This window comes from Taeniopygia guttata, chromosome Z (genome assembly GCF_048771995.1).
Source record: "Taeniopygia guttata chromosome Z, bTaeGut7.mat, whole genome shotgun sequence".
Taxonomy (NCBI): domain Eukaryota; kingdom Metazoa; phylum Chordata; class Aves; order Passeriformes; family Estrildidae; genus Taeniopygia; species Taeniopygia guttata.
This window is the reverse complement of record NC_133063.1, coordinates 4360361-4381830: the sequence shown is the minus strand read 5'-3', so window position 1 is coordinate 4381830 and position 21470 is coordinate 4360361. Positions and strand designations below refer to the sequence as shown.

General features: G+C 46.7%; 1 protein-coding gene across 9 annotated transcripts in view; it reads left to right on the top strand.

Moving 5' to 3' along the window:
- Positions 1–21470, top strand: part of CTIF (cap binding complex dependent translation initiation factor) — a 145649-nt gene that overhangs the window by 17420 nt on the left and 106759 nt on the right. For all 9 annotated transcript variants that reach the window (XM_072922883.1, XM_030257446.4, XM_072922882.1 and 6 more), the window contains exons 2-3: positions 13421–13633; positions 17176–17259. In XM_072922883.1, coding sequence (XP_072778984.1) covers positions 13421–13633; positions 17176–17259 — 297 coding nt within the window. The remainder of the gene's footprint in view (positions 1–13420; positions 13634–17175; positions 17260–21470) is intronic.

Sequence of the window (21470 nt, the reverse complement as noted above, 5' to 3'; positions counted from 1 at the left end):
AAAAACAAAAAAGCTCTTTAAAAAAGTGAAACTATTTTTTCAGTGTTTTCTTCCCAGTGGTTTGGCTGCAGTGACTTGACCAAAACTATTGAAAAATTCATCAAGCCAAATCTGGGCTGCTGGCAAACAAGTAATTGAAAAAAAAATTATTGTTATTATGTGGTAGGTTCAGAATTTGCTTCTTCGAGGGTGAATTCTGTTCCTCTGAAGATTGTGACAGAGGAGAAACATGACCCTTGTCCCACACTGCTGGAGGGGACATGTGTGACTTGAGTGCCAAATGTCACCTCTGGTTCCTGGTGCTGGAAGGCCTTTGGATATCATGGGCATGTGGGAATGCTCCCCAGCAGTAGGGTGTTCCCAGGGTCCTCAGGAAGCACTGGCACAAAGTTTTCCAGAGGAACTGTGGCTGTTCCATCCCTGGCAGTGTCCAAGGCCAGGTTGGACAGAGCTTGGAGCAGCCTGAGCTAGTGGAAGGTGTCCTTGCCCATAGCAGGGGTGGCACTGGGTGGCTTTGAAAGTCTCATCCAACCCAAACCATTCCGTGGTTCTGTGAAAGCTCTAGAAGGAGTGGGAGGAACCTACCCCAAACCCCAGAATTATGTGTTTATCTTGGATTTCTTTGCATCTTCCTCTGAAGCCTCCAAATCCTGCACTACCTCAGCACTTAGCAATGAGGTTTATTTTCTTTCATACTGTATAATTTATTGCAGAAGTGCCTTTTCCAGTCTCGTGTTAGGTTCTACTGCTGAATTGTTGGGTCATAAAGACCCCTCAGATGAGCATCCCTACCCTGTGCTGGCACCCAAGAGTTGGGAACTGTGGGGCTCTACCTTCAAGAGCCTTTGATGCGAGGCACCGTCCGGGTGTATATCCCTAAGCAGTCTCTTGATTAGTAAAATTCTCCCTTACCTCTTTTCTTTCCTTTTTTTCATTTTTTTTTCTGCAAAGCAATATAGTTTTGAGCTCTTTATTTAATCTCTGAAGTCAAAGGTATAGCAGGCATCCTGCTGTGATGTTTCTCCTGAAGCTGCTGCACTTGCAGCCCTCCCCCCATGATCCCATTGCATTGCTGTGTACTTTGGGTGGCTGCCCTAAGTTATCCTCAGATCCTGTGAATTGTCCTCATCAAATAATTATTACTAATGCTAGCTTTTTTTCCTTAATTACCCTGTAGAGAAATCATGGGGCCAAGGATACTTGTGGGGAATAAGTGTATTTTTAGCTGGGTTCAATGAGAACAGATACTTTGTTGAAACGGGAAACAAAATAAAGTTCAGATACTTTGTTGAAATGGGAAACAAAATAAAGTTAAGTCCTATTTCAATCCCAAATGAAATGTCTTAAATTATTTTACACTGTAATGGAGAACTGTGGAAATCTAGTTTACCATGAAAAAAAAAAATAGCAGTGTTTTTGTTTTACAAGAGAGGGAAGCAAGGCAGGATGGAGGAGCTGGTGTCACACCAGTCACACATGAAGTGCATGGCACATTTGTGTCCTTGGTGGATGCAACAGCTGGACACAAAGAGCAGCTCAAAGGTATTTTGGGACAAATTTTATGTTCTTGTCCCCAGTACACCAGCAGCAGTACTGGGACTCAACAAGGCTTTCTTGTAGTGCATGAAGGGAGCCTACAGGAAAGATGGACAGAGGCTATTAGAATGACAGGATGCAGACAGAAGGTAGATTTAAATTAGATACTAGGAAAAAAGTAGGTGCTGAGGCCCTGGCACGGGTTGCACAGGGAATTTGTCCCTGGCCTATCTCTGGAAGTGTCCAAGGCCAGGCTGGATGAGGTTTGGAACAATCTGGGACAATGCAAGGTGTCCCTGCCTAGCAGGGGATGGGACTGGAAGATCCCTTCCAAACCAAAGCATTCTGTGATTCCGTGGTCCAAGACCTGGGGTTAGCTGAAGGGACTGGTGTTGGAGTCACTGACAGCAGGGAAGATTAGAACACAGAGTTGGTAAATCCCAAAGCTGTCTTGATTAGGGCCAGTCCCAACTGTCCTTGCTGCTGGTGGAGGTAAACAAACACTCGCCAAGCTCATGTTCATTTCAAAACAGTTTACTTGTCCTGTCCTGAAAGTACCTGTCTCTCTGTTTGCTTTGTAATAACAAACACCTCCCTGTCCTGCTCCTGCCTGCCAGGGCTCAGCCAGGTCCCCTGGGTGATAAATGTGGCTCTGCAAGTGCTTGCAGTATCTTCACACCCTGAAGTCAGCAGGCTGCTCTTCCCATCCCCATTGCTGGCTTCTTGTCATCCGTGACTTGCTGCAGTTTAGGGGGGAACAACCACAGGTGGAGTGGGGCCACCTGGGAACGGAATTTTTGGAGATCTTTGGCAGCATTGCTGGTGCAGAGCACCCAACAGAGTGACAGTCTGGGAGTGATCGCAAAAAAATGTGCTTCAAGCCTCAGAAAGGAGGCTGGAAGCTGGTGGCTGGCCAGTAGCTCCCAAAAATTCCTGTCTGGGGAGGTGCTTGGTATTTTTGGACTCGTTCCCTAAGGCAGGCGTTTTCCTGGTGAATTGATTCAAGCTGCCTCATCAGCTGCTGGAAGGAGCTAAAAGCTGGGGATGGCTTTGAGAGGAGGGTTAAGCTAGTGGGCTTGGCTCATGCTGCTTGTGCAAAGCAAAGATTGGAGGGTCTGGCTTCCCCCTATCCTAGGCTGGGCATTACTGTTGCAACTTTTGTCAGTGGGGTGGGTTTACAGGGAGCCTGTCCCTGCCACTCAGCAGCATCCCTGGGCTAGGTGAGACCTTTGGTGGTGCTGTGGTGCCTGTGCTGCGTCCTGTTTCTTGCTGGGACAGCTGCTGGGAGCCCAGTGCAAAACCTGGGTCCATCTGGGTACTACATTTGCTTTCCTAAGTGCAGTGGGAAATTTTGTGGGAGAGCATGGCTTGAGATTCTTGTAGCCTGAAAAATGGGTTTAGGGTTTGCAAGGGCATCTAAGAAGAAACTCTTTTATGGAGAAATTATTCCCTGTGGTGAGGCCCTCTGGGCACAGGTTGCCCAGAGAAGTTGTGGCTGCCTCATCCTTGGAAATGTTCCAGGCCAAGCTGGATGGGGCTTGGAGCAACCTGGGATAATGGAAGGTGTCCCTGCCCATGACATGAATGAGATAAAGTTTCAATTCCCTTCCAATCCAAGACATTCCATGATTGTGTGACCTTCCCAAGCTGTGAGAGCTGCCTTAGATGATGCTCTTTGCCCACAGCAGTCACAGGGATCTCAGTTGAAAACAGGAGGTTTCTCTGATTGAAGTGGAAATCACTTTTCCATAATGCAGTAAATTTGCTGGATGAAAGCTGGCTGTCTTGATCACATCCAGTTCACGTCTCCAGGAGCAGGAGCTAAGGAGGGCACTCTGTCCAGCCCCAGGAGAATGTAAAGCTTTGGTGACTGGCTCAGTCTGGGGTCAGAAATAAGTGAGTCAAATGCCTTGCTGGGGTGTTTGTCACATTGTGCCTTTATTTGCCAAGCAGAGGTTTCCAAAAGTTGGGAAAAGCATGAGGGATGCTGGCCATGGTCACCTTTGTCATGGTAACCTGTTCATGTGGTGTTGGACACTGACCCCACAGGATTCCCTTTCCCCATCTGCTTCTCCAGACCTTTTGGCTTCCTGACTATTAATTTTTTAATTATTATTATTGTTGTTGCTATTACCAGAAGCAGTAGAAGGAAACCTCTACTCTCCCTTCTGCATGTACGGAATTCCAGAAGGAGCTGTGCTTTCCCCAAATCCTTTTATTTTCCACTAGAATATTTAGAGTATCTGATCTCATGGCTACTGCCTGTAAGGGAACTGATAAGGTCAATGACTGATGGTACCAGGGTGAGTGTGATATAAAAGCCAATCTGCTGCGTGTTTTAGAACATAAATATTAGAATGTGGTGGAATACTGGGGGTCCAGAGACAGGTTTGGGAAGTTTTATTTGTTTGTGGGTCTAGTTGACTGGGATTTTTTAGGGTTTTTGGGTTTTTATTTAGAACTGAAGGAAATAAATATTCAGAAATTCTCTGAATATACTCATTTGTGCATGGAATTTTTCAGGTGAGCTTAACTAGTAAGTTAAGGGTTAGGTAAGTTATTTTCCACTTTCCTCTGCAATGTGGCACAGATTTAATTGATGATTCCTCTTTCCAGTTCCAGCTGGGCAACTCATGTTGGGCAGAATGCACAGAGATCCCTGTGATTGAGTGTCCTGGTTTAGGGCAAATTCAGGAGAAAATCTCCAAGGGGTTCTTCTAGAAAATGGCCCCTCCCCCAACTAGTTCAGAAAAATATTTCTTTGGAGAAAAGTGGAAAAAAAAACCAACTGTTTATTTAACAGGCAGAGCATTAACCAGCACAAAAAATGAACAATATTAAACAATAAAATCTCTTGCTGTTCTGAAGAGATGGCAAATTCAGAAAATCCCTGTTTGTCTCAGTCTCTTATCAGGTGTAAGCTCCCAGTGTTTTTCTAGATTTTCAGTCCACAGCAGGTTTAAACAGTTCCAGAAAAGAAAAACCACAGTCCAGGGAACTTCTCTGCCTCAGCTAGCTAAAAACCAACTAAAAGCAAAGGAGAGCTCTGTCCTGATATGTGTTCTGCAGACAGTACAGTCCAGGAGCAGGATGCAGGGGAGCAAGTGCAGTTTCTGAAAACAAACCCCACAATTCTTCTCTGCCTACAGCTTCACTATCAGGACCAGTCTTAAATGCCCAAAACTTATTTTTGGACTAAAAATGAATGGGGATACAAGCATCATAAAGTCACCCCAGGGCAGTGAGCCAGCTGTAGGTCAGAGGGAATTGCCCCTCCTTCACATCTTCCTTATGCAACCCCATCCCAACCAGCAGCATGCCCAAGGCTGGGAAGGATTCTTCCCTTTGGTTATAGCAATGGGAAGCCATGGAAGATTCTATTCTGATGTTGCAGAAGGTGGCTGATGTTGCAAAAAGCATCTTGCTTCCTCATTCCTATCTCATCTTCCAGAAGTGTTGAATTTGGGATGCACGGGGGCTCTCCTGTCCCTATCCTTGTTGCACAGAAGAGCTTCCAAAAAAGAGTTTCCAAAAAGGGGGAAAGCTGTGGTGAAGAGAAGCAGTTGATCAGAATGGAGGTGAGAATCCTTAGGGATTGGAATGTCATGAGGTTTAACAAGGCCAAGTGCTGGGGCAGCCCCCGGGATCAGCCCAGGTTGGGGATGAGCAGAGGGAGCAGCGCTGGGAGAAGGAGCTGGGGGTGCTGTGGGTGAGAGCTGGACCTGCCCCAGCCTGAACCCCCCTGCCCTGGGCTGATCCCCAGCGTGGGCAGCAGGGCAGGGGGGTTCTGCCCCTCTGCCCCTGTGCTCAGGGCTGTTCCCCTGCACAAGAGAAGCTCCAGGGAGAGCTCAGAGCCCCTGCCAGGGCCTCAAGGGGCTCCAGGAGAGCTGCAGAGGGACTGGGGACAAGGCAGGCAGGGACAGCACACAGGGAATGGCTCCCACTGCCAGAGGGCAGGGACAGATGGGATATTGGGAATTAGGAATTGCTGGCTGGGAGGGTGGGCAGGCCCTGGCACAGGGTGCCCAGAGCAGCTGTGGCTGCCCCTGGATCCCTGGAAGTGTCCCAGGCCAGGCTGGATGGGACTTGGAGCAACCTCATCAAGTGGGAGGTGTCATTGTCCGTGGCAGGGGGTTGGACTGGATGACTTTTGAAGGTTTGTTCCAACCCAGACTGTTCTGTGACCCTATGATTCCCGGGAGGGGAGGACCAGCTGGCTCCTCCTAGCATAAAATCCATCCGGGATTGGCAGCTCCAGTGTTCTGGCTGGTGGCCAAGATATGTTCTCTGAATGCTGCTACAAGCTGGTGTACAGACACAAAAATGCTTTTTGCCAGTGAGCCACGGGCGTGATTTAATAGGGATTAAGCAGCCTCCATGCCTGCCCTGCTGCTGACCAGGGTACATTGCTCCCACCCCGTCCCTCCCATGGGCAGTCACCAGCATGAAATAATCCATCAGCAGGTTGACATCTCAACTTAGAGTTGGATGTGTCTTTTAGGATTACAGAGCTTTTCACAGCCCAAGTGCCCATTATATTGCTTGGGTGACTGGAAAGAAAAGATTTTGTCCCGATTATGGTTTTGCTTTGGTTATTTACAAACAACGATGTGCAGTGGCCGACACATGCACAAGTGACTGTGTATGGATGAGCTTGTGGTTGTGATGCTTTTATTTGGGATGTGGGCTGTGCTCTCTGCCTGCAGAGCGCTGCCTGCATGGATAGTTTTATATGCTGGCTGCTGCTTCCATGGGATCGTGGCTCATCCCTTGGGGTGCCAGAAGAACTGGGCAAAAAAAACAGGTGTTAGTTGCCTGAGGATTGCAGCCTGCCAGGTGAATCGCAGGAGGGCACACACAGGTGCATGATGCAGGTGTGCAAGTTCCTCTGGCAGAAGAACATCCTTGGTTCATGTCTTCCAGCACAATCCCTGCAGCCAGCACGTCCTGCCCAGCTGCCAGGGTAATGCTGTGTGCTCTCCAAGGAGAAACAGTGCAGCTCTGAAGAGAAATGCATGTGTGAAATGCTCTTTCTTCGGGTATTCATAATAGTTGTTCAATATCTTTACCTGGCAACATTTTCCTTGTAAAGGTGAAAAATAACAAGGGTAAGATGTAACGTGGGCTCTTGTTCCATTAGCTTATAGTAGAAGCAGGGGAATGTGGAAATCTATTTTCTGGCTTAAGTCATGGTTTGTAGCATGAACCCGTGTAAAATAGGTTATAAAAATCAGGCTGTTCACAATTCAGGGCTTGGTGGTTGGAGATTTTTTTAGGGCCTGTTTCAGATTTTATATCTAGAAATGTTTCTGCATTTGCATGTATTGAATTCATATCATAATCTGAGTGTTCCTTGCTGCAGCCAGGGATGCCTCAGTAATCTCCCTGCCCTGACATCCACCATAGTGGAGCATCCTGCCACAAGGTGAGCCCATAAACCCACCTCCTCTCACTTGGTGTTCAGACAGTAGTTTTCTTGGTTGTGTGCTGTTTTTCCCTTTCCTTTTTTGATAGTATCTATCACAAGCCAAAGGTAATGTCTTCCCCCAGGCAAGGAAGCCCATCTGGTGGAAAACCATTCCAACCTCATGAACAGATTTGACACACTAAAAGACTTTATGTTTTTAAAGGTGATCTACCTTTGGTTTTGTTTAAAGAGAAAAAAGGAATAAAGATTCACTTTCCAACCACAAAGAGTTGCTTATTGCAGGGAAGGAAGCTGCGTAATAAATTGCTGTCTGGGTGAGAATGAGGATTTCTGGCTTTCTGGTTACTCCTCTCCCTTTTTTGTGGGATCAAGCTGGCTGTTTTGGTTTGGATTCTGCTGCAGTTGTCTGCCCCTCTTTTTTTTCCCCTCCATTTATTTCTATGTTTGTTTTGATGGCTGTGTTTCAATGCACCATGATGTTTGCCTGCTGTGTTCTGTGCCAGGCTCATGAGTGGCACTGCAACGTGGCAGCTGGTGGGCTCCTCTGCTGTCACTGGGGCTTTTCTGCATCACCAGGTACCAGAAAGCAGACCTGAGACTGGAGGGATGATGAAACACATCAAATGCTCAGCCAGCTGCGGATGCATCAGCATCTGAAAAGCCCACGGCTGGCTCCAGCAGTAAACACTCATGTGGTTTTCAAAGGTGTTTACATTTTAATTAGAAAAGGGTCAGATCCGGGGTATAATAATTTACATTTCTCTGCTTGATGTTTTGATGTCTGGAAAGGTAGTGGTTTTGGAGCAGCAAATCTAAGACACATGATGCTTTGTGGAGATGCAGCAGTACCTGGGTACAGGGAGTCATGGTTCATCTCTGTTGCTTTTATTTTCCATAGTAACTGTTCCTGAGGATGGCTGGGTATGAGAGCTGCCTGCCAGCAATAAAGATAAACTGCTCGTCTCCTTCTCTGAGATGCTCTCACCGCTCGAGAAAGACGCATTGCTAATTACTTGTTGTTGGAAAAGGGCTGGATGAGGAGAGGGAAAATATTGCTGCAGAAGGGGCTCATTAAAAGGAGATGCTGGAAATCGAGCCGGGCTGATGGCGAGGACTCCCAGCCCCAAACGCAGACAGCCAGAGGTGCTTGTGCTGCTGTCAGAGCGTGGGCTGGTGGGTGGTTCTTTGCAGACTCAGACAGACAGAGCATTTCACCTGACCCAAAGGTGCTGATGAGAAGCAGATAAGAAGTAGAAGGGCTGTCCTGCACTATCTGCTCTTCCCCGGTCTGGGTCTGTGTGGTCAAAGCATCTCTCTTGTCTGGGGTTGCAGGGACTTCCTCCTTGTGTGTGTGCTTCAGCAGCAGCTTTGGGAAGCCCAGCTTGGAGTCTCAGTGAATGTGAGGGAGGTGATGATGGAAGGTTTGACCATGAGCTGCTCCTCCCTGCCCAGCCCCAGAGAAGCAGAAGAGGGTGTCACCTCAGCCTGGATATCCACCTCCACCTGCAAGGTGATGTCCACATGGCTGTAGGGGGCAGAGACAGGAGAGCAGTGGGGTGGGTTTTGGAGCCTGCACAAGAGATGTGAAAGTTATTGTTGGTTGCTCATGAGAGAGGATGTGATGTCGGGGCCTGGGCTGGGGCCTTTCCCTCTGTCTCCCTGGGGATCAGTTTGGTTTGGTTTTAGCATCTTCCCATTCAGGCACAGACAAATCTGGGCTGCTGAGCTGTTCTCAGGTGTCTCAGAGCAGAAGGGACCTGCAGGATCACAGTCTGTTATAAACACCCAAGGGATAACTAACACGAGTGGGTTGCTGGATGTCCTATCAAAGAACATTCTGGAAGCAGGTGGCTGCACTGGTATGTGAAGAATTTGTACTGCAGCTGCCTTTTATAGGAAGCATCTCTTATTCCTAGAAAACTCTAGGATGATAAATCCCATGTGGCAAAAGGCTCTCAGGGATGTCAGGATATCTCTGTAGCCTGTCACAGCCTGTCTCTGCAGCAGCTGGCCTATGATGGCATTTCTGAGAAATAAATACTATGTGCATAAAGGATGCTCTGCATTCCTCCTGGCTTCACTTCGGAGTCACAGAGGAATGGAGGATTGGCCTGGGATTTTCTTAGTGTCTAACAGGAGGATAAGCAAGGAAGAGACATGAGTTTTCCAGTTAAATGCTGTCAGTCAGTCAAGCCTAAATAGCCGAGGCCATGCTGTTGGAAAGATGAACTGAGCACTTGTCCTTTATTGGGCTTTGGTGGTGGTTACACCTTTCAATAATTGAATTTCAGTTCAGGTGAGAGCAAGCTCAATGCATGAAGTAGTTCTGCTTGAACTCAATATTTTAGAGATCCTTGCCAATGACCTTACCTAGGCATTGGTGTTGGTTATTAGCTCCTGGCTATGTAGTTCTCAAGAAGATCTGCTTACAACTTTCACCATTTTGTTGGTGTGTGACAATGTGTTATTCCTGTTTCTCTTGCCTTTGGAATCCACAACCTTCAAATAAACTCTTATGTGTGCAAAAGCATTCTAAGCTCTAAGCTTCCATCCAGTGGAAGCAAAACACTGGGAAAAGCAATCTTCATTTTCTTTCCTTTGCTGGTACTCAATCACAGTGGACCTTGCATAGGAGCAAGATGTGCTGTTCTTGTCCTAATAGCAGGTCAAGATGTGGGTTTGTCTGGATGAATTGAAGCAAGAACTGGCATGGTATTAGGTCACCCCTGCCCCCTACAGCTCTAGGCTGGTGCAGAGGGGCTGGAAAGCTGGGAAAGGTCCTGAGGATTCTGGTGCTGAGGCACCTGCAGTGCTGGGGACAGCTCTGTGCCCTCAGGACAAGAGAGACACTGAGGGGCTGCAGCGTGTCCAGGGCAGGGAACGGAGCTGGGGAAGGGGCTGGAGCCCCAGGAGGGGCTGAGGGAGCTGGGAAGGGGCTGAGCCTGGAGAAAAGGAGGCTCAGGGGGACCTTGTGGCTCTGCACAGCTCCTGACAGGAGGGGACAGCCAAGGGGGTCGGGCTCTGCTCCAGGGAACAGGGACAGGAGGAGAGGGAATAGCCTCAGGCTATGCCAGGGGAGGGTCAGGTTGGATACTGGGGAAAAATCCCTCCATGGAAAGGCTTGTCCAGAGCTTCTGGCATAGCTTCTGGCAGAGTCAGTGCTTCCCAGGGCACTGGTGGAATACCCGTCCCTGGAGGGATTTAAAAGCCATGTGGATGTGGCACCTGGGGACATGGGTCAGTGGTGGCCTTGGCAGTGGCAGAGGAATGGACTTGATGGTCTTGGAGGGCTTTCCAATCTAAACAATTCCATGATTCAATGATTCTGTAAGGATTGTTTTAGGAAGATCTCTTTATGGTAGCAGTTTTGTTGTAATGTTGCTGTGCCAGGATGTTTTTGCCCAGAAGCGTTTTGGGGCTTGAGTGTGCCAGCCTTGTCATGGCTGGCACACAGGTGGGTCTCATCCCAGGGGACAATCTGTGGGAAATTGCCCTGCTGTTCTGTCTTGGCACTGCCAGACTGCTGCAGTTCAGATTTTGGAGAGCTTTTGGTGTGGAGGGGAATGGCTGTAGGTGCCTCCCTGGGGGAGGATGTGCCTGTGGGGTCCTCTCACCCAGCCTCCTGTCAGTGAGCTGATGGAAATGCACCACTGTCCTGCATGTCTGTGGTCTTCTCATCACGGACTCACCCCTTCTTAAATCATTTTGGTGCCAAGTGCCACTCTCCTGTTGCCTCCCAACCCAAACTGGGCTCCTTCTCCATTACTGTTCTTCACCTGTCAAACTCACTGCTTGTTTCCACAAGTTCAGCAGGCCTGGAGCACCTTTGGGAGAAAGGGAATGAGTCTACAAGTGTCATAAAAAATGCTTGTTCTTATTATTTGCTGATGAAGGGTAAAACTGTATAATTGCTAAAAAAACTGTATCATCTTGCTAGAGCAAGAACCCCATTTAGATCACCCTTAATAACAGCTATTAATAATAATTATACATTACAGTAATGCTGATAATTACTAAGTTATAATAAGCAGTTTGCACATCTATTGACTTTTTCTGCTGATGATTCTTTCTTTTATGGTCACAGTAATGAGCACAACATGGGTTCTGTAAAATCATAGGATTTTACAAGGATTTAAGTTGGAAGAAACCTTCAAAGTCCTCTAGTTCTACCCTCTTGCCATGGGCAGGGACATATTCCACTGCATGAGGTTGCTCCAAGTCTCATCCAACCTTGCCTTGAACACTTTCAGAAATAGGAAAGATTTGGAGGGTAATTTTCAGACCTCCAAAGCTTACAAACTTTGTGCTTTGACAGAGTAGAGGGGAGGGTAGGGGGAAGTGGGAAAAAAAAAAGCAAATTTGAGATTGATCTCTATTTGTTGTGATTAAGGAATGTACCTGGTGTCTGGGAATCCTTTGTGCTAGGTGTTGAGCCAACACAGAGCCAAGGGATCACTGCTTCGTGAAGGGCTCTCACCAACATTTGTTTGCTCAGGGAGGGAAGATAGTAACTGCTTTGATGCTCAAGTGTGGGTTTGGGTTTTTCTTTGAAAAACATTTTTGTATGTGTTTTGAGGGTGAGGTGGAAAACCAGCTCCAGGCACAGATCACCAGGAAAAGCAGGAATTTTTTTTCCTGTTGAGTGATGGCTTCCTTTAGAGACAGGTGAAGCTTCCACAAGATTAATTTGTTTTAGAGTTTCCCACTAGAGATCCACAAATATCTCAGATATGTGGTTTGTGTTGTCTGAAATAAACAAAAAAACCTTTGTGCTTGTGTAATGTGTGGCCCAATGTGATGGAGGATAACATCTGACCCTGCTCACTCTATCCTGAGTGATGCCACCTGTATAATTTGTCTCCTGCCTCGTGCCATCTCTCCATGCCATCACACCCCTCCAGGAACCTCCTGTTCTCCCAACTCTTTCTTTAGCACTTCCTGTTTGATAATTGGTGCTTTCCATTTGGTAACTGGCACTAATTAGTGAAAAGGGGAGAAGCATGCCCTCCTCCAGGGCTTCACACTCTCTGGGGCTCCTTTTTTTCTTTCTTCACTTTCTTCTTTTTTCTTTTTCCTCTTTAATATGGCATATGATTTTTGTTCAGGAGCTAATGTGTGATATTGGTCTACATAATGAGCCTTTTTGACAGTCTGGGCACATTTGGGAATAATTCCTTGAGCAGATGAAATCCTTAGGCCAGAACTGCTCATTCTCGGCAGTTTCCAAATGAAGCCACAATTGTTCAGCAGTGACAGAGGAGAAAATAGTTCAGGAGCTGGAAACTACATGAGTTGGGAGCAGATATTTTTCCCCCCCCATTCCCTTCTGGATGGCATGTGACTCACTTGGAGTTCCTTGGTGATTTTATAGTTGTAAATACGCATTCCTGGTGAAGGAGAGGGTGAAGGATGAAGTTGTTATGTCCTGCAGTGTGCTGGCAGCTCCAATGTATTCTCCCTCCCAGCTGCAGGAAGGGAGGAATATGAGATTTAGCACAAGACACTGGGCCAAGGCCTAGTTTTTTCCAAACGTAGAATTGTAAAATATCCTGAGCTGGAAGAGACCCACCAGGATCATCCAGTCCAATTCCTGGACCTGCACAGACCCCCTAAGAATCCCACCCTGTGCATCCCTGGCAGCGCTGTCCAAAGGCTCCTGGAGCTCTGGCAGTGCCCATTCCCTGGGGAGCCTGGGCAGTGCCAGCCCCTCTGGGGAAGAGCCTTTCCCTGATATCCCACCCAAACCTCCCTGGTACAGCTCCAGCCATTCCCTGGGTGCTGTCCTGGGCCACAGGGAGCAGAGATCAGTGCCATGCCCAGCCCAGAAGCTGGTGATTTCCTTTCTTTATGGTGTTACTGTCATTGAGCCCTGGAGAAGCAGGAAGGAGAAGGGAATTATAAATCTCCTACGTCTCCTATAGAGACAATTTTCTGCAGTGAGAGGTTTCAGAAATGAATTCTGTTGTGATCTCTGTCTCACCTCCTCACTGGACCGTTCACAGTCGCACCATTAGCTCAGCATTATTTACTGCCACTGCCCTAGAGAAGCTTTTCAGTTGTCATCCTCTTCCTCACTCTCGTCCATTACCAACAGCTTCTCACCCATATCCAGCACAACTGGTGCTTTGGATTTATTAAATTAAGCATTTTAGTGTGACATTTTTTTCTCTTGTGCATATGTCTGGAGGTTTTCAGTAGTTTGGGTTTTAAGCAGGAGGCCAGAAAATATGTCCTTAAACGCAGGAATAGTACAGAAATGGAACATTTTTTTGCATGCCTGGAAGCCCTAAATGCAACCATCTAGGATTATTAGACATTGTATTGGAAATGCAGACATACAGCAAAAAATATCCAGCACTTGGTAACTGATGGGCTTTGTCTGCCGGGTTTCTTTTAATCTTTTTTACAATTACTGGGAAATAATACCTAACTGTCTTTTTTGTCCCGCTTCCTCAGGCCCCCTGTGTTCCAGGTGTGTCCCCTGAAGGGATGGAGAGCTCCTCGGTGGCGTCGGCCTCCTCGGAGGCGGGGAGCAGCCGCTCCCAGGAGATCGAGGAGCTGGAGCGCTTCATCGACAGCTACGTCCTGGAGTACCAGGTACAGGGGCTGCTCACCGACAAGACCGAGGGCGACGGCGAGAGTGAGAAGACGCAGTCCCATGTCTCACAGGTGGGTGAAAGCCTCACTGTGGGGTGGGAGAGGGGCTTGGGGCACACTGGGGGCTCCCAGAGTGTGTTCTCAGCTGAAGTAGGCTTTTCAGTGTTTGGATGTGAAGCAGGATGTGATAAAACACTGAATTTGGGGCAGCTCGCTTGTTTTGGGATTATTTGAGGTCTCCAAGCTGTTGGTAGCAGTCTCCTGATGCTGGGTTTGGTTTTTTATGGTCTCAAGGTGCATCACTGAAAGTGTTCCAGGCCATGTGGGTTAGGGCTTGGGGCAGCCTGGGACAGTGGAAGGTGTCCCTGTCCCAAGGAGTGGAATGAGATGGGGTTTAAGGTCCCTTTCAACCCAAACCATTCCATGATTCTACAAGGGGTTTAAGGTCCCTTTCAACCCAAACCATTCCATGAGTCTACATATGAAGGATCCTATTGTAAATGCAGGCAAACCAATAGGAAAAAATGACGATGTCTGACTCAATTCAGAAGGCTGAATTATTTCTTCATTGTAACTATGCTAAAATACATAAATATACTATATAAAAGGAGGTTACTAAAACTACATAATACTTTCTTTGACACTCTCTCTAACTGTAACACAACTCATGACTTTCTCTGGAGAGTCCAGCCACGGGTGGGTTGGATTGGCCATCAGGCTCAAACAATCCTCACCAGAATCCAGTCAAGCACTCACTCAGGTAAACAATTCTCCAAACACATTCCACATAGAAAAAACAAGGAGCAGAAATAGAAATTGTTTTCTTTTTCATTTCTCTCTGTGCACCTCTATGAAAATCCTGAGAGTGAGAGAAATGTGCTTGCCACAGGATCCCATCTCTGTCTGGTATCAGCAGTGTTTGATATGATCTGTCTGAACTCTGAAGGTTTGCTGGAGCTGAAGATCTGACCCAGAGCTCTAGACCTGTTTTATATCATCCCAGTGTAAAGAAATGAGCAAACAAAAGAACCTTTTTAAGAATAGATTTTGGTGAAGAGGTCTTTTACAATTTGAGGATCAAAGCCCTTAGAAGTTGGGGAAAATATATTTAAAAATCTAGTGATCCAAAGTGTATTTTATTAACCCAAGGCTGGAAGATGTCTGTGTTTGAAGTGACACTTTGGAGGGGCTTCAGGTCATACAGACAAGTTCTGCTTATTAATGTGTCAAGCTCAAAAGTAGTATTGAATTAGAAATAAATTAATAGACAAAGTTTTGTAACCCCTTCCAGCCTGTCCACTACTCTGCCAATAAGCCCAGGCTCCCTCTGCATCTTAAGGACAAAAATTTCTAATTCTCATGGCAGCCCGTGTACATTTTTTGCATTAAGATCCTTGATTGCAACAATCAAATCCATCTTCCAGTTGTGGAAATGGCATTTTAGCTTTCCTTCCTGGATTACCCTGGAAAAAAGGAGCTGCTGAGTTTTTAATGTCAGTTCTGAGAGTGTTCTCTTTCGAGATGGCTGGGTTTTATTTTAAAGGAAAAATTCATAATAATGAAAGTTCTGAGCTTTAAACCTTTTAATTAAACCACTTACAGAGACAACTCAAATGAAGCAGCTAAATGAGGCTGAACCCCAGACCATTGATGCAGAAGTTTAATTAGGATTTATTGTGAAACTCCATCAAAATGCAACATTTTGTATTTCTAGGACTGTGTATTGGACAAAAAGTGAGGATGGGCTTTTACTCTAGGTCACTTGCATTTTTCAAGCCATATCTTAATGGATGCACTAAGAAGGAATTATCTCTTGCCTTACAAAGGTTTTTTTCATTTTGCCACCCATAAGAAATAATCAGGAATTTTTATTTCTGATTTTCTCTTTCTGATCAGTTCTTAGCAAAGCAAGGAATAAACAGGCACATATCCTGCAGCTGACTGGAGTAACCCTGGTGGAAGCCTTCCTGATGGAAGGTGGTATGTTCCCTCATTAATGACAGGTAAAGGGAGAAAGATGGATTTCAGGGCAAGGCACTCGGATGAGACCAAGGAAATTGTTGTTAACTGCAAGGTTCTGCCAGAAACTAAATCTCTGATGTTGGGCAAGTTACTTAATCTCTCAGCAGTTTGTTTCCTTATGGCTGTGATGTTTTCCCTGCCTCAGAGTGGATAAATCCATTCAGCCATATGTGTGTGAGTTGCTTGGATGGTGCCACATCCCTGGACAATTGCTCTCCTTGCTGGGGGAAGGAAAGAAAGGTACATCCTCCTCATTCAGCTCCCAGGGAAGCTGAATCCATCCCCACTTCAGAGAATCCCAAAATGTGGATGTGCCCATGATGGGGATATCCCCAACCTTGCTCCCACCAGGAGAAAAGATGAAAATCAGAAGGAAAAAGGTGATTTTATTTTGCTGTGGAGATAGCAAGGAGTGATCTTGTACCTTGAGAGACCTTTCCAGACAACTGCACTCAAAACTATTAAAGGAGATAGGGATACATCTGGTAAATAAAAGGATCTGAAGAGTGATGGCATCATGAGCCTGTCCAGGGGGGTCAGCAGAAGTGGCAGGAGAGTAATGAGCAACTCTAATGACTGAAATCACCCCATCTGTGAGCTAGAATGGGCTCTGTGACGAGGGCAGGGATCATGGTCAGCTGTAGTGAAGACTCTTATTTTGTGGCCTCATCCATACCTGCCAGGGAGCTCTCAGGTGGTTGTTTGTATGGAAGTGACTTTTCATTTTCTTGGCACGTCATCCTTGGTGATGGTACCAAGCCTTGAGTGTCTCTGGAGCAGCCAAGGAAGACCTCAGAAGTGGGGCTGGTCAGTCTCCACTTCGTTGAAGGAGTGACAAAATGACTTTAGAATTAAGCAGCATCTTTCATGTTTGTCTAGTGAAAATTGCTTTTTTTTTTTTTTTGGGGGGGGGGTTGTTTTTGTTTTGTTTTTTTTTGTTTTTTGTCGTTGTTTCTCACCAGTATGATGCAGTCCTACATTTCTTTAGGGGAAAAAAATGGTAACAAATGACACCAAATTCAATTATTTTGATGGAGGCACCTTGGGGCAAGCTGGCCTAAGAACCTGCTAGTCCCCTATGGCTACATATGGTAATGGCCAAACCTTCTATACTCATTTTCTGTTTTGTTAAAAACAAAAACACAGGGTGTTGGCTGCTCAGGGCATGTATCTGTCCCTGAAGCAAACAGAGTTGGGAACAAGGGTTCGGAAAAACAAAAATTTTCCAACTTTCCATGGAAGGATTCCATGGAAATGAATGAAAGAGTCAAGTCACCCTAGTGTGTATCACCCACCTGGGATTCCAAGCACAGTCAGAGTCAGCAAGGAGGTATTGGGGCTGGATTTTATTGCAAAGCACCATATCAGATGCTTTCCTAAAGTTGTTCCTGTTCCTTCCCTCTGCCCACTGTCAGCGGGTGGAACATGTCCAAGCCAAAGCCTTTGGGATCATCCTCAAAAAGGAGGGGGTGCCACACGTGTGCAGCGATGCCCGCGGCAGGACGGTGTTTTCTGTGCGCTCTGACTGACGCAGCAATTTTGCCCAGCCCAGCTATTATTTTACACAATCCCTTTTTTTATCCCTTTTGCAGTGGACGGCGGATTGCAGCGAGCAGCTTGATGGCAGCTGTTCCCCATCCCGAGGGAAGGGCTCGTCGTCTCACGAACATAACCAGGTAGGGTTTGTGTTTAGTTCCTCCCCCCCAGACCTTCGCTTTTATTTCTGGTACTGCCTCGCCTGGGAGGTGCTGCCAGCTTTCCTTCTCCTGTGGAAGGGGAGACTTGTGCCTCTGCTTGGCATCCAAAAGCTCATTCCTGCCCAAACCGTGGGAAGTGGGCAACATCCTGATGTGTGGATGGATGCTTTCACCAGAAGCTTAAAGGGGAAAAGATAAGGAGTGTCACATTTATTCTGGAAGACTTTCTTATTGCCACTTGTGTGAGGAAGCCATTAGGAGCACCAGAGCTGACTTGGAAGCATGAGATGTAGCTGGAATGAGGGATCTTTGTGTAGCTGGGCTTGTCTGTTGTGTGCTGCAGCACAAGGATGGTGTTACAGGGAAGAGCATTTAGCAGCTGAGAGGGTGAGCTGGCAGAAGAAGCAAAGTTGCACGTGCTGAGAGCCTGTGTTGGTCGTGCAGTGACAGGAGCCAGGTGTGAGTCAGTTTTGGTGCTTGGACATGGTGTGAACACAAGTGAGGAGTGTTTACTCAGCACTCCTGGAGGTGGCTGTCCCTCCTTATGTGAGTACCCCCATGGAAGAGGGTTAGGTAGGGTGGGGGCTTGTGTTTGATCATTCTCATCTGATTGACAAGCTGCTGTGTCACCATGAGACAGTCAGCTCTGGGAGAGCAGCACTTGCTGAGGAGATGTGAAATTTAGGCATCTAAGGGAAGGGGAAACATCATTTCCAATTGCTGTGGCTGATGGATGTCCCACCCAGAGAAGTGGCTTCAAGTTGGTGGCTTTCCTTCTCTTGCTCTGCCTGATGTCCTTGAGATGCAGCCTCATGCATGGGATCCATGAGGGGGAATTTGGGAGCCCCTTGCAGGGTGTAAAAGAGGCTGTGCCAGTCTGAGCAGGGCATGCTGCAGCTCTCATTTTGGGCACAGCTTCCTCCCATGGAGCCGTGCTGAATGTTCTTGGGTGAGGGATGGGGGCTTAGGCAATCCCATCCCTGCTGTGGCCATGGGATGCTGGTAGCACCTCTGACACCACCTGCACCCAACAAAGGCAGTGTTGTTTTGTAGGAGGGTGTGTGCTGAACAGAAGCACTGCTTTGGAGGAGCTCCTGAAGGTGCCAGATGGAATTGTGGGTTTAATTTATTACAGCTGTGATCTGCTTGCAGCACAACCTCATCCAGGCAGACAGCTGCTGGGTGTTCAGCTGGGTTGAAATGGGAAATGGGAAAAGCCATTTCCATTGGGCTTCCTTGAGTGGATCAGGGGTTTTCCCTAGGGAAGAAGGTCCCTGGCTCTTCGCCCAAGGGCTCTGCTGTGGCTGGTGGGTACCACAGGAGGATGCAGGAGTTATGCATGGGTGTTACTTTCCTGACAACTTCCATCTGCCTGGTGCCACGCACTCTTTTTTCAGCTTACATGGGTTTTTTTTGTTTCCTTGCTGGCTTTTTTTCCCCCTGGAAGTTAAATGTATTTGATCTCCTCCTACAGGGAGCTCCTTTCCTACACACAAGCACCATTCGCTGATGCCCAAGCTGCTTACCCTGTGTTTGGGCTCTCTCCCAGCCTGCAGCAGAGCTAGTAATTATCTCTCTCCATGTTTGGCTTCCTTTAACTGTGAGTAACAAATTTTCCTTGGCACCAAAGAGGAGCTGCAAGCTATTGTTCCTCTGTCCAGGCAAGCATTTCTCTCACTGTCACTGATATATGAGTTAAACGCTGCTGGTGAGGACCAAGTGAAATTTGTTACCATTCCTGGCTGTTTTCATTGAAATCTTTCAATTAAAAAAAAAAAAAAAGTCATTACTAAGATGCTTGTCTTGAATTAAAATTATCAATCACTTTTCAAACCTGATAAGGAAGAAGCCAGCTAATTATTTCCCAAAGGAGGAAGGGGATGGGGTTTGGGAGTGGTTTTTTTTTGTGTTGTTTGGGGTTTGTTTGGTTTTGATTTTTTTTTGTTTTGGTTTGGTTTGGGGTTTTTTGTTTTGTTTTATTTTTGGTTTGTTGGTTTTTTCTTTTTTTTTTTCTTTTTTAGTTGGGGATTTTTAGGTATTTGAGAGCTTTGGGCAGGAAATGGAATTGCTAGTTTTCCTGTTGTATTTCCAGCTGAGATCTCTGCTCTGCCAGCCATACACTAAAAATACTTGGATGTGAGATTTCTGCTGGCTTCAGCTGATGTGAAAGTGTGGATTATGTATCAGTGACCATGGTATGCCTCACATGGCCATCAGAAAGGGCATTTATATGGAAATCTGGGTTATTCCTGGAAATATATTCAGCATGTAGTTCATTTTCTGTGAAGACGGAGTAGTCCAGTCTTGCTTTTTCAGAAGTTATTGGATTCCTAAAGGTTATAAGGAAGCCTAGAGAGAAGATGAATTTCTCATGACTGAAAGTCCCCCTATGCATCCCTGAGTACTTGATGCCTTTGAAATTCTGGGCTATACAATCCAGCAAGGTTAGAAAAATAAAAGACAGATTTATTTTTTTTTTAAGTGTGTTTGTGTTATGCATTTTTATATAGTATACATGTATATCAGCGTCCACTGGTTGCTGTACAAGTGAGGGGGCTAGAGCAATTTCTAAATAAAATACAATATAAGGGTAAAAATGAAGCATCTCGATGCAACCTGCAGTCCGGGATTTTCCTAAGTTGCTGGTTTCTGATGTTGTTGGGTGTTTCTGGAAAAGAGCACCACAGACTTGTCCTGCTCTTGCACTCCTTGGTGAGACCTGTATTAGCAGCTGTGTGAGACTTAAGAGTCAGTTCCCATAGGCTGGCAGATAGGCATCCCATACAGAGCAGTGGCTTAAAAACAAGGAAAATTCCCCCTGAAACCTCCTGGTCTTTCCAGTTCTGTGAGTGGGTGGGTGTGAGAAGATGATCTGCTCATGGGGGAATCTCCTGAGATATATTTTGTGAACTCATGTGCTGAGAAAATCCTGGTCTCACAATTACATTCAGCTCATCTGTAATTTTTGTTTCTGTTTGCTCTCTGTTTGCTGCACAGCGTGGCCATGTTCCACTAAACCCCCAGAAAGTTTGCCAGGCCTCACCTCATGTCAGCCTCTGGGGCAAGGACCAGGTACTCAAAGTATTATTTGAGCACCTTACTGCCTCTATAAATGCGGAAGGTTTAGATAATGGAATAATTTTAAACTCTTTTATGTTTGGATTTTTTTTTCTTCCCCAAAAAGCGCCAGTGGGAAGTTTTTATATAATGCTTTATTTGCATTCCCCTTGTGAGGCTGTGGCAAGTAGGAAGCTCTTTGATATATTTCTGAGAGCGATTCATTAAGTAAAAAAATCTGGTATGGTGCATATTGAGGGAGCCAGTAGAGCTCTTGGTACATGAAAGGCCTGGCAAGAACTCCATCCCAGGCTCCCCTTATGTAAAAGGCATTAACAAAAACCAGAACAACTCTGTGGGTTTGTGCCATTTTTCCAGGCAGTGGGAGATGGACAGCTGAAAATCCTCCCTCCTGACCAAGTCCCTCCTTTCCCCCGTGATGGTTGGCTGTAACACATCATTCCCAAGGAAAAACCTGTGTTGTTGGCAGTAAACAGGACTTGTTTTCATTCCACTGCTTGTGTCCATGCCCCACCAGGTGCTGCAAGAGGTGGTACAGGGTTTGGTCCCTCAGAGGCTTCTGCAGTCGGCGGTCGTGTTGCCGATCTTCTTGTAGCACCCTTGTCCTGTCCTCCCTGAGGAGCTGGTGGTGAAGGAGATGGCTGGGTTTGCCCTCCTATTGAACCAGAGCAGCTGTGGCTGTCCCTGGATCCCTGGAAGTGCCCAAGACCAGGCTGGTTGGGTCTTGGAGCAGCCTGGGACCGTGGAAGGTGTCTCTGCCCATGGCAGGGGGTGGAATGAGATGAGCTTTAAGGTCTTGTCATTCCGTGTCCATGTCTTGCAGTCATGGCTGGAAAAGCTGCCCTGTTGCCAGAGCAAAGGCAGTAAGATGTGGGACAATGTGTGAAGGCTGTCTCTTGGGTAACAGCAGGTTGCAGTGCACAGAAGAGCTCAGTTTCAATGGAGAGTGGAAAAATCAATTTATCTGTGCAGAATTCTTCCACAGTTCCAGAAAATTTTCTTTTGCAGCTATCACTGCTGCTTGACTTCCTGTGATCGACCACCAGGAGACTCTCCCTGATGGATGCTGCAGAAGCAGAAGGGAAAGGATTATGGTCTTGGACAGGCAACAG